Genomic DNA, 12,886 nt, shown 5'->3' on the forward strand with positions numbered 1-12,886 from the left:
AGCTCGTCGGCTGCCATGGGCACAGGGCCGCGGTGCTGCGGGGGCTCGTGGATTAATTGGGCTCTTTGTATGTTTATCTCAGCTTGGAGGGAGGGAAAAAAAGAGCTCAGCAGTAACAGTTTGTGTACCTAACAGAGTTTATTAAGCAAAAGGTGGAGCAGACCAGCAGGTGCTGATATTTGGTGCAAAGTAATTAAGTACATTTACTAGGGTACTGCACCTAAGTCCAATTTGAGGTACTTTACTTACTTTATGCTACCTTATACTTTTACTCCATTACATTTCTGAGGCAAATATTGAACTTTTTGCTTCACTAAATTTATCTGCAGTGGTGGAAAGTACATTTTTTCAAGTATTGCACTAAAATTGAGGTACTTGTACTTGAATATTTCCATTTAATGCCACTTAATACTGTAACTTCATTGCACTTTAGGGGGAAATATATTTTTGCTTTTTACTCCAGTATTTGTTTGACTCTATAGCTATAGTTACTAGTTACTTTACAAACTAAAATTTTACACACAAAACCAACGCTCAGCCTATATAATATAACGTATTGTTAAATACTTCAATATTATGAAAAGTAGTTAAAAATCAGCAATTTGACCAGCTACAACACTAAAATGCTACTTACACTTAAATGCATCATTATTAATAATCTAATGATATATCTAATAGTAAAACACTCACAGGGTTTATTGTCTTAAAATTGAGTACTTTCAACTTTTCATACTTTTAGTACAAGTAAGTACAAGACATATCAACTTTACTTAAGTAGCATTTTCAGTTTAGTTGTAATGGAGTATTTTTTTTACAGTGTGGTGTTGCGACTGTTCCTTCATCCACCAACGTTTATCTGACCGCTGTAGTCACGAAGTTACTTTTTAGATTACGATTTTACATAAAAGAACATGTAGGCTTATAAAACACAGTGTACTGTTTTTGCTTGTGACCCATTACAAAAAAACAGCGTCTAGTTGGAGCGTCTTGTCATGTCACGGTTCCACCAAAGAGACGTTTTCTCTATGAGCTGTTTGAGCCCAAAACAGGTAAAATTATCCAGTATTTCACAGAAAAGAGCAAAGAGGCTAAAAAATGATTTCAAAAACGGTTGGGAAAAAGTAGTAAAGTAGTTGACGCTGTTTGATGATAGATCAGTATTAACCATCAGTGGAAGAAGTACTCCTATTTCCCTCCCTCCCGTTTACTTAAGTAAGAGTAGTAGTACCAAAGTGTAAAAATGCGCCATTGTAAAAGTTCATAAGTATTATCAACCAAATAGACTGAAAGTATCAAAGGTTTAAAGTCCTCATGATGCAGAATAACCCTTTTCAGAACGTTATATTAGTATTATTATATAGATGTAAATATATTACTAGCATTTTAATGTTGTAGCTGGTTGAGGCTTATTTTAACTACTATACATGACGGTGGGCGGTTTAATCTGATGTTGCGTCATATTTTAGTTGTTGATCATGTGTTTCGTGTGTAAAATCTGAACCTGCAAAGTAACTAGTAGCTACAGCTGTAAAATAAATGTGAATAGTGGAGTAAAACGTACAATATTTCCTCCCTGTTGAAATGTGGTGGAGTTGAAGCTAGAGGAAGCACAAGATTTAAATAATACTCCTTTGACCACTTGTGGAGTCTGTGACCCTAAACCAGGCTGTGTTATGTATTGTAAAAGAATTGTTCATGCGGTCGAGCCTCTGTAAAGTGCTATTCTGAGCTCATTGAGTGCTGTTGTGGCACGCGGTGGTGTTTTTTAGCAAAGCAGTAAGCAGTCATTATGTGGGCTGCTGTCATTCAGATGCTCTCAAGGTTGGTTTTACAACAGTCGAGAAGAAAAAAATGTCTGTAAAAACACACCGAGGCCACAGCCAAAGCAATGATCCAACTGCCAAGGGACGTTGCTGTCTGCCTATTCCTCTTAACTCAATGCAGTGTTTCGCTCAGATTCAAAGGCGGCTGGTGAATGCGTGTCCATCTTCCTACAGTGCAGGGTTTCTGTGCGCCAGCTGCCTCCGCCTGTGTTATGTCAGGCCCATCCTCTTCCTGACACTGCGTAGGAATAACATACCCCTTTGCAAATTCCTCAAATTCCCAATCGTATTTGTGTATCGGGAGAACGCCGGGGTGGCCGTCTCCAAGCGAAACACTCTCTTCTGCTCGTTTCCATTGGCTAAACAAGAGTCCCATCCGGCCTGGCTGGATGCCGCACCACCAGTCCCAAGAGAGAGTGACTCCTGACTGATGCCTGCGGCCGAGATGTTTGTGAGGTGTAAGCTGTGGAAACATGACTGCTTGTTTTTCCCTCCACCACATTGGCACTAATTATGACTAATGTTTTCCTGTGTTATTATTTTTGGGCTGGTTTCGCAGACAGACAGATGGGCTTTGTGGTGCATGCCAGGAGCAAATACACTGACACTGTGGGCCACACCCGCACTCACTATTACTTGTGATATGTTCTATTTAATTTCAATAAAGCGGTTAATTGCTGTAATGGAGAAGTTCATTTTTCGTCAGCTTTTCGTAACATCAACCACATTTTCTTGGAGAAAAACTTATTTTTCTTTTTAATAACGATTTATATCCCAACTGGCGGGTTAGTGGACTTCTGAACCAGTGTGTGAATGTATTTATTCCCCATGGAATGCCAGATTCTGTATGAAAATCGGCACATTATTACATTTGCTGAAGATACATTGATTGTCAGCATTTTACAGGAGCAGAACAGGGCTCATGATGCCATCGGTCATTCCTTCACTTTGAAAAAGTGTCCAGTGGTTCCCAACTAAAGACCGGCGGATAAATGGGCTGACAGTATTGATCTATACATCGGGTGATAAATGACAAGAAGTGTCAGTACATAAGTAACAAAAACATATGTTTGAGGTAAGTTTATACAGGGTTTGTGCAGGTTCACCAAGTTAAATTTAATTCTTTTTAAGACCTTTTTAATACAACACAGAATCAAATTTATCACCTGTTTCACCATCATTTTCACCAAAGTAAATATGAAGTTGCCCACAACTTATGCAATATGTAAGTTAGCGCAGAGGTAAAAACAGTTAAAATTATCCAATATTTCACAACAAAAAAAGAGAAAAAAGTCAGAAAAACATATATTGTTCTCGTTCTCATCCCCTGACTCATTTTGTGATGGTTTGACTCAAATCTGAAAAAAGAAAGAAAAACTGCTTGCTGCCTCCAAGTTTATTTTTGGACTTAAGCTTGCACAAGCCATACCAGAGCAGCAGAGATTTGTATCATGGTATGAAGGAGAAAATAAGTTATTTTGATTTCTTGGCGTATTCTTTTCTGGCTCTTCCTTGATTGGCAAAGTTGCGGACTCTATGGATCTTGGCCAGCTGGCTCTGTATGGTCTTCATTATGTCCACGTGGTCCACAAAGATCAGGAGCACAGGGATAAATGGGCCAACATAAGCATTTCGTAAATATATCAGCATCGATCTATATCGATTTTGGCTGATAACTAAAGGGAAGTGTCAGTACAGAAGTAACAAACATATTTTAAGGTAATTTTAAACGGTTTCCGCAGGTTCATCAAGTTAAATTCAAGACTTTGTAAGACCTTTTTAATACAACACAGAATCAGATTTATCCCGTCTCACCATTATATCTACAAATATCAAACTTGATCTACTTAGAGTGATGTGTCATGCAAATTCATATCTATTACAATACATGCCAGACCAATAAGGTGTGCATGCCCCCTTTGCTACAACAATGGTCTGCATTTTAACATGCGTGCAGGTCCTCTATCAGCTTTAAAAGTTGCTCACAGACAGTAGATAACTAAAAGCTCATCCTACCTGCATCGCTTGGATATTTATCACCCCAAACGAGGGCTCCTCAGCTCCACATGAAGCTCCCCTGTTAACCAAAGCAAAAGCCAGATTTGTGGGAATTAACGTTAATTCAGTTGCATGACAATCAGCAAAGAAAAGCACTCACGCCTCCTCCTCCTCCTCTTGGTCTGTTGTAAACAGGTTGATCCGAAAGCCAGTTTCAGCTTTGGGCTCGTTCTCAGCCTTCATGCTGCCAATCAGACGAGCCAGCAGGTTCAGCTCCTCCTTGGCCAGCAGGTTGGGAGTGTCATCCGTCTGCAGCACCGTGGACATGTGCAGGAAGGTTAGACGTGAACAGAAAGATGGTCTCAAAGAGTATACCATCAATAATCCATAATGAAAAGGAAAATATAAGATGACGGAGAGAATTACACAGTGGTGGAAAAGTTGGGTAGTTTAATCTATGACAATGCATCATATTTTATAAGGTGATCATAGTTTGTAGATAAAATCTCAGTTAAAGATTTAAAAACTCCAGGATTTATTTGTCACATATATGATAGTACACAGCGCAGTGTGCGGTGAAAAGCTTAGTTCCCTTCTACATAGACTTCGCATAGTGAGGATTAATAAAATAGGAGAAAAAATACCCGAACATCTAAAAACATAAGGGACATTATAAAAGTCGAAAAGGCACCAAACACACACACACACACACACACACATTGACATGTACACATAGAGCACGATATACACACTGGATAAACACTAATAATGGCACATACCAAATGAATGATGCCACCACCATTCATACAACACATGCCCTATGTTTATAAACACAGCTTCACTGTATCTACGTTGTCTTAATGTCATGTGTTTGTCTGGTTCTGTTTCTGAATTCAACTCCTGTGTCTTACGTCACACTCTGGATGGTTCACAGTGTACCTTTAAATTCATAAGACACAAAACATGATCTGAAAATGCAGAGTTAGTCCACATGCATTGTACCACACAGCACATACATGTTCATGCCCAGTCTGATGACTCTATCTCCATGCAGTTCAAAACATCCCTCCCTGATGGGGCTGCTGTAACTTCCTCCAGTGGGGAACTCACTTCGCCCGTACTGCCAAACGTCCTGTGGAAACAGGAAGAAGATGACGACACTCTGGAATATTGAGAGATTTCTTATAAGCAGTCAGAGGAAATCTGAGACTAAATACAAGAAAATTTCAAATTAAGACGTGTTAGTCATTTCCAAGCAGTCACGTCTGGTTAAATTGTCTGTGGTCTGTAAATTGTCCTGGCGATGGCCCTTTGATCGATTTTTGTTAGTGTGTGAGCAATTTGGCGGCTGTGGCTCAGGAGGTAGAGCGGGTCTTCCACTAATCAGAGGGTCGGTGGTTCGATTCCCGGCTCCTCCAGTCCACATGTCACAGTGTCTGAACCCCAAATTGCCCTTGATGTATCACTGGAGTGCGATTGTGTTTGTGTATGTATAGAAAAAGTGCTGTATGAATGGTTGAATGTGACATGTAGTGTAAAGGGCTTTGACTGGTTGATGAGACTAGAAAAGTGCTATATATAAACGCAGTCCATTTACCATTTCTCTATGAGTGAGACTGTGTTCACGCGATGCTTAACAACCAGGTTTCAAAAGCATGATTGGTGTGTAAATGTAAAGAGCGAAACCCCTTGTCCATACACTTCAATCACCCTGAGGAAATACATACGTTAGCTAGTATGCAAATAAAAGGAACTGTTGGCTAGTTGCTGGCTCATACACTGACATATCATCAGAATAAATTAAGTGTCCCCTTCACGTTTTGCGAGTCGACAGGGCAAAATGTCCGGAAATATGAGATGAACATGTTCAGTTTTTAAGAGGACATCTGACAGCCACAGTTTGCCAGGGGGAGGGATGACTGGGAGTGAAACACATACACACCTACGAAGCCCCCGTCAGTTCTCTATCTACCTCTACCTTTCTCTGAATTGTCCTCAGACGTGTTGTGAGCTCGCAGGCGTTGGTCCAGTATGTAAAGCATCTCTCCACCAAGATTAATGACAACCAGGGGGAGAGTTCTCACAGACATCTTGCAAAGACAAAGAAGGGATTAGCTCCTAGGAAAAAGCTGGTGCAGAAGTAGGTGTTAGAAGCTAGTTGAGTCCCTTGCAGATCAAAAGCACTCTTGTCATTTCAAAGGCATTATTTGATTGTTGCTGTTTTGAATTGCCACTCTTACAGAACTGCCCATGTTAAAGTCTTATCTGATCCTGCTTCTGCAGATAACCTTTCGCACTAAGATGCAACACGTGGTCAGGAAGAGGATCAGCGGAGGCCAGGCACAGGCTTATTGGCCAGGGTAAGGATGACATGACAGCACTGCTCAACCAACCACAGAAAGTAAAAGGTTACAGTGTCTATATTCAGTATATGGCAAAAAAAAAACAACAACAAAAAAATCAACAACCCTACAGTGTTTTATAATCCTCCTTTATAGATCTGTTAACAACCATTCACAGCTGGATGCAAACATGACAGTCAGAAACTCAATATTTTATCACCTTAATATTTTGTTTAACACACATTACGAAAGTCAAAAAATGTCAAAATGTTGACACCTGAAGTAATTATGTGTACACCTAAACATTACACCCATGCTAAACATATCACTTCAGAACTATGGGCATTGATCTGCTGCTAAAACAGCCTCAACTCTTGCGGGAAGGCTATCTACGAGATTTTGAAACCTGGCTGCAGGAATATGTTCCCATTCAGCCAAAAGAGCAGTAGTAATTTTGGGAACTGATTTTCGGAGATAAGACCTGGCTCTTTTCAGTTCTTCCCAAATGTATTTGATGGGGTTGAGGCTAAGGCTTGGTGAAGGCCAGTCAAGTTACTTGGAAAACCATTTCTTTATGGACCTTGACTTATGCACATTCTATGGTCACGTTGACTCAGGAAAGGATTTTCCCTAAACTGCCACAAAGCTGGAGACACACTAATTTCTAAATTTCTTTGTACACTGTAGCATGAAACATAAGTTTGACAATTCGGGAAATATTTGCTTTCTTGCTGAGAGATGGCTGAGAGCATCAAAAGCACTCTCATAGCCAGAGTCAGGTTAACTTAGCAACAACTGGACTCTTTGCTAGTTAGCTGGCATCCTCAAACTGATAACAAGACTTCATGAAGTCACTGTACCAAGTCTGTCCTCAAACATCTGACATGCAGTGTATGCATGGAGGATAACCAGCTGAATTGATTTGTGTACCTCCATGATTGTCCCTGAAGCCTTTCAACTAAACTCTTAAAATATCATCTGTTCACCATGTTTACTATGCCTATACTTTGTCTCCTTCCCCTCTCTCTCTCTCTCTCTCTCTCTCTCTCTCTCCTCTCATTGCAAATTAAAGATTAGAGAGTAGAAACATGCAAATGAAACCCTATCTTTACACTCACTGTTACAGCAGCTTAATCCAAGGGAGACAACTGCCTATTTCTAATAGTCAGGTACACAGTTAAAGCCTTTCAAGGCTAGTGAAACGTTTTGCAAATTGATAGTTGAGACAAAAATCTAAACACATCTTGGAGTGAGAGCTGGACAAATCCTGATTGAGTTCACCAGACTATAGATCGGCCAACAAACCAGTTATGGAGATCCATCGTTACCTCTGGCTTCTCTCTATGTAAGTTTAACATAATATTAATAATTATATATTATATTTATATTTTTCTAACCATATTTACTTATTCTGCATACAAGAAGTTTCTTTATCACATCACTTATTTTGGTTTGCTAACATACCAAGCAAATATTTATTTCATATTTCTTCCTTTCCTGTTTTTATTTGTTCGCTGGTAAAGAACTATTGACTACTAATATCGAAATTTCCAAAGAAATATTCAAATTTGCAAGTATAATGTCTTTCCCCCCACCAGAATAACCAGCTGTTCAGGTGCAGGGACAGGTTTCAATGATCACCCAGCCACAGATCCAAGATTTTACAACCTGGACTGGATGAAGTCTATACCTGATGAAACTCCAGTATCTGCTATCTCCATACCTGGAACACACGAAAGCCTGTCATTACATGGAGGACCACTTGTTATATGTCAGGTTTGGACATTGGACAAGCAACTTAAAGTTGGACTACGGTATTTTGATGTGCGTGCTGGGATTTGGTGGCATTCTCAAAAACATCTTTATATCCGGGACAGTCACTGGTTGTTTAAGCAAAATTTTCAATTTGATGATGTCCTCAGGGTTATTTTCAACTTCTTAAACATCCACAGTAGTGAGACTGTGCTTGTGAAAGTAACACTACATGGGCTTTTCAAGGGGAAAGTCGCAAAATTGATGAAGCAATTGATTGAAAAGCACAGAAATAGAATATGGACCAAGTTGTCAGCACCAAACATGCAAGAGGTGAGGGGCAAGATTGTTCTTCTCCAGAGTGACACGTTCAATCTTGGAACAAAAAACCATGAGTCATTTTTCTTTGAAAATAACCGGCTAATCAATGTTGAAAGCAAAATAAGGAAAATCAAGTCAAAGATCTGTGATCATCACATTGTGCTGACTGACAGTGCACCATCACGTTTTCGCAAGCCTAAAACATTGGCTAAAGAAGTTAACAAGCAGCTTAATGAGTTTGTGGTGCAACATAAGAAAAGCTCCTTAAATCAAGGTTGCTTAGGTGTCTTAAGCATGAACTTCCCCAGTGCTAATCTTATTAAAAACATCATTCAAACCAAACCGTGCATCTGTGGGAAAGGAGGTGATGGAGAAAAGCTTCAAATGACAATTGAGCCCGAGCTAGTAAAACCTCAGTCTGAGCCAAACACTACACCTGAAGCAGTGCCAGGACCAGACTCAACAACATCTGGCCTGGAGTTAAAAACAACAGCTGAAGTGGCGCCTGCAGCAGACTCAACAACACCCATGCCGGAGTTGGAAACAACAGTGGATGCAGCACCTGCGCAAGACTCAACAACGTCCGAGCCGGAGTCCAAAACAAAATCTAAAGCAGTGCCCACACCAGACTCAACAACGCCTAGGCCTGATTCGGAAACTACAGCTGAAGCAGCACCTGCACCAGAATCAACAACAAGTGGGACGGACTCAGAAACAACAGCTGAAGCGGCACCTGAGGCGGTGACTGGCCTGAATGTACTTCCACAGACTATGCCTGAACCTGCACCAGAATCAACGACAAGTGGGACGGACTCAGAAACAACAGTTGAAGCAGCGCCTGCACAAGACCCAACAACACCCAGGCCAGGGTCGGAAACAACAGCTGAAGCAGCACCTGCAGCAGACTCAAAAACCTCTGGGCCGGATTCGGAAATAACAGCTGAACCAGCTCCTGCAGCGGACTCAACAACGCCTGGGCCGGATTCAGAAACTACGGCTGAAGCAGAACCTGCACCAGAATCAACAACAAGTGGGACGGACTCAGAAACAACAGCTGAAGCGGCACCTGAGGCGGTGACTGGCCTGAATGTACTTCCACAGACTATGCCTGAACCTGCACCAGAATCAATGACAAGTGGGACGGACTCAGAAACAACAGTTGAAGCAGCGCCTGCACAAGACCCAACAACACCCAGGCCAGGGTCGGAAACAACAGCTGAAGCAGCACCTGCAGCAGACTCAAAAACCTCTGGGCCGGATTCGGAAATAACAGCTGAACCAGCTCCTGCAGCGGACTCAACAACGCCTGGGCCAGATTCAGAAACAACAGCTGAAGCGGCACCTGAGGCGGTGACTGGCCTGAATGTACTTCCACAGACTATGCCTGAACCTGCATCAGAATCAATGACAAGTGGGACGGACTCAGAAACAACAGTTGAAGCAGCGCCTGCAGCAGACTCGACAACGCCTGGGCCGGATTCGGAAATAACAGCTGAACCAGCTCCTGCAGCGGACTCAACAACGCCTGGGCCAGATTTGGAAACTACAGCTGAACCAGCTCCGGCAGTGGACTCAACAACGCCTGGACCAGATTCAGAAACAACAGCTGAAGCAGCGCCTGCAGCAGACTCAACAACGCCTGGGCCAGATTCAGAAACTACGGCTGAAGCAGAACCTGCACCAGAATCAACAACAAGTGGGACGGACTCAGAAACAACAGCTGAAGCGGCACCTGAGGCGGTGACTGGCCTGAATGTACTTCCACAGACTATGCCTGAACCTGCACCAGAATCAATGACAAGTGGGATCGACTCAGAAACAACAGTTGAAGCAGCGCCTGCACAAGACCCAACAACACCCAGGCCAGGGTCAGAAACAACAGCTGAAGCAGCACCTGCAGCAGACTCGACAACGCCTGGGCCAGATTCGGAAACTACAGCTGAACCAGCTCCTGCAGCGGACTCAACAACGCCTGGACCAGATTCAGAAACAACAGCTGTAGCAGAACCTGAGGTGGTGACTGGCCTGAATGTACTTCCACAGACTATGCCTGAACCTGCACCAGAATCAATAACTCATCAGCAAAATTCAGAGTCATCACCCAAGTTGCCCACCACAAATAAAGATGAACACCCGCTTAAACCTGACTCAACAGAACACAAACCACAACTGATAAATCCACCAGACACCATGCCTGTAGCAGTTCCCAAGTCATATCCCGCTGTACTCCCTAATATTCCTCATCAAGTAGAGCGCAAGCCAAAACCACAGTGGAGAAGACGTAATTGTCATAGAGGGTAAATGCAATAAGAAATTTATCACTAAATTAAATATTATCTGATATAAACTAATAGTCTGGAGAGGAAATCTGTGGAATGGTATTTTTTTCCTGAAAACATTAAAGTATGAGACAAGACAGAGCATTCTTTTGTCATCTAATTTTTTCTTAATATTCACATGCATTGTTAGAAACAGTAGTTCACATTTTCGGAATGGGTCTTCACAAAACCACATAATGGTGTTTAAAGAGACATAGTGACAAATTAATCCTCAGGACAGAAAAACGTTAAAAACAACCATCTTTTTCCAAACAGTGCATCAAATCACACATTTATACAAGCAATCATTTATTTTTGATATACATAAAGAATAAGTAACAAAATTAACAAAATATTTTAGGCAGTCCACAATTTATAGGTCCTACTTCATATCTTGTCTGTCATTTATTTTTGGCCCTTGATAGTCTATACAACAAAAAATAGTCTCCCTTACAAACACCTTGGATAAAAAAATGTGATTATTGTGCTTTTATCCAACTACAAAACCTGTGATCTGTGGTCCTTTTCAAAAATGAAGCAAATGATAATAATGGTGCTTAGAATTTATAATTCTTCACAATAAATGAACAAAATAAACAAAAAATTCAACACATGCCATCTGTAAAACGCATCAACCTGAATACATTATATAATATAGATGAGTAGGGCTGTGAGGAAAAAAATATTTTTGATATTTATCTTAGATTGCTGATTTTATTCTCAGATTTCTGGGGTTCATTTTAGTAATTTTAGAACAGAAATATTGTTTGAATACTGAGAATTAATTCAACAGACAGAATTTTATGAACAAAGTCAGTAATTGGAGATAAAGATCGTGGGAAAAAAGGCAAGGATTGCTGTCAAGTTCTCACTGTTTTTATTAATGTCAAAACTTATATTAGAATTTTAACTTTAATCAAAATTTTGAACATACAAAGAAAAATTTGTATATTTATTAAAACCTAAAAGTTAGAAATATGAGTTTTCTCCTCACAGTACGGACACAAATCTCAGAACTCAAATTGATTTTTCCCACATTTTTTTCTACTTTATTTTTCCTATTTTCTTTCAGACTGCATAAATGGGTGTTCAATAGAGTGACTGATAATCCACCTAAAACATTTTTTCCTTTTAAAGGAAAAGTTATAGACTGTGCTGTTGTAGAACTACAGATAGAAAAAGCTGGATTACCAATTTGGCAAAGCGGGTATGTGATGCTGTGCCCCAGATCCAACGTGTGGCAATTAGTTTGTGGTTGTTTGCTGATGTCAAGAAAAGGAAAAAACTTCAACTTTCTTGTACCGGGCTCACAGCTCTAAAAACGCAGCTTCTCGTCGTCACACTTATCAGCGGTGACGGACTCTTCTCATGAAAACCTGAGCGAAAATGCACATTTTACAGCCCATTTGTGGTTTTTTACGGACTGGTCTGACGCACGGGTGAGTTTATGTCGCGTGTTTTGTTAAGTTGAAGATGAAGTTGAGGCGGAAACGGCAGGAGCTCCTTTTTGAACTCACAATGACATTGTTTTTCAGCAGGTTGATGTAGGTTCAGTGTCAGAGAAACAAAAGTAGGGCACAAGACTGAAACACTTATTGATATTTATTTCAGTCATTTTTCAAGCAAAAATGCCAAAAATCCACCGGTTACAGCCTCTAAAATGAGAGGATTTGCTGCTTTACTCAATTTTATTTCACTGTAAACTGAATCTTTTTGGGGTTTTGGACTGTTTGTAAGACAAAAGATGTTTGAAGATGTCGCCTTTGGCTACAGGAAACTGTGGCACATTTCATTATTTTCTGCTAATTTATTGACGTAACAGTGAATCAATTAATCAAGAAAAAAATTTGCAAATTAATAGATAATGAACAGTCATTAGTTGCAGCCTTGAAAATGAATAATAATCCGTATTAGGAAAAAATATAACAAACACAAATAGAGAGAAGAAGGTACTTTAAAGTACTCTGAGGTACTTTATTGGAGTATTTTATTTTTATGCTACTTTAAACTTCTACTCCACTACAATTCAGAGGTAAATTGTACTTTTTACCACATTTCTCTGACCGCTGTAGGTACTTTGCAGAGGAGGAGTTTAAAAACCTACAATGACACTGACACAACATACTAGGATTTGTTTTGCAGTAAATTAAGCCGAAGTATTTAAACTACACTGTCTTTCAGTCCAGTTTGCAGTCAGTTATACAATTATACAATTATAACGTGTGTAATATGAATGGGCGGCACCGAGGAAGAGGAGATGAATGCTGATGTTGCTGTTTTTCCATCTGTACACCCGTGCAGTGTATCCTCACTGACTCAGGTTACTCTGATA

General features: G+C 40.5%; 1 protein-coding gene across 1 annotated transcript; it reads left to right on the forward strand.

The window, feature by feature from the left end:
• Positions 1 to 5,857: 5,857 nt before the first annotated feature.
• On the forward strand, positions 5,858 to 10,537 carry LOC120786444 (mucin-5AC-like). The gene is made up of 3 exons (XM_040121891.1): positions 5,858 to 5,961; positions 6,105 to 6,181; positions 7,762 to 10,537. Exons 2-3 carry the CDS (start codon positions 6,123 to 6,125, stop codon positions 10,535 to 10,537), a joined length of 2,835 nt encoding a protein of 944 aa, XP_039977825.1. The 5' UTR covers positions 5,858 to 5,961; positions 6,105 to 6,122.
• Positions 10,538 to 12,886: the final 2,349 nt, after the last annotated feature.

Source organism: Xiphias gladius, chromosome 24 (genome assembly GCF_016859285.1).
Source record: "Xiphias gladius isolate SHS-SW01 ecotype Sanya breed wild chromosome 24, ASM1685928v1, whole genome shotgun sequence".
NCBI lineage: Eukaryota > Metazoa > Chordata > Actinopteri > Istiophoriformes > Xiphiidae > Xiphias > Xiphias gladius.

Coding starts and splice junctions, on each gene's coding strand:
- LOC120786444 (XM_040121891.1), top strand. CDS start 6,123: ATGCAACACGTGGTCAGGAAGAGGATCAGCGGAGGCCAGGCACAGGCT. Junction 6,182..7,761: donor GCACAGGCTTATTGGCCAGG/GTAAGGATGACA, acceptor TCCCCCCACCAG/AATAACCAGCTGTTCAGGTG.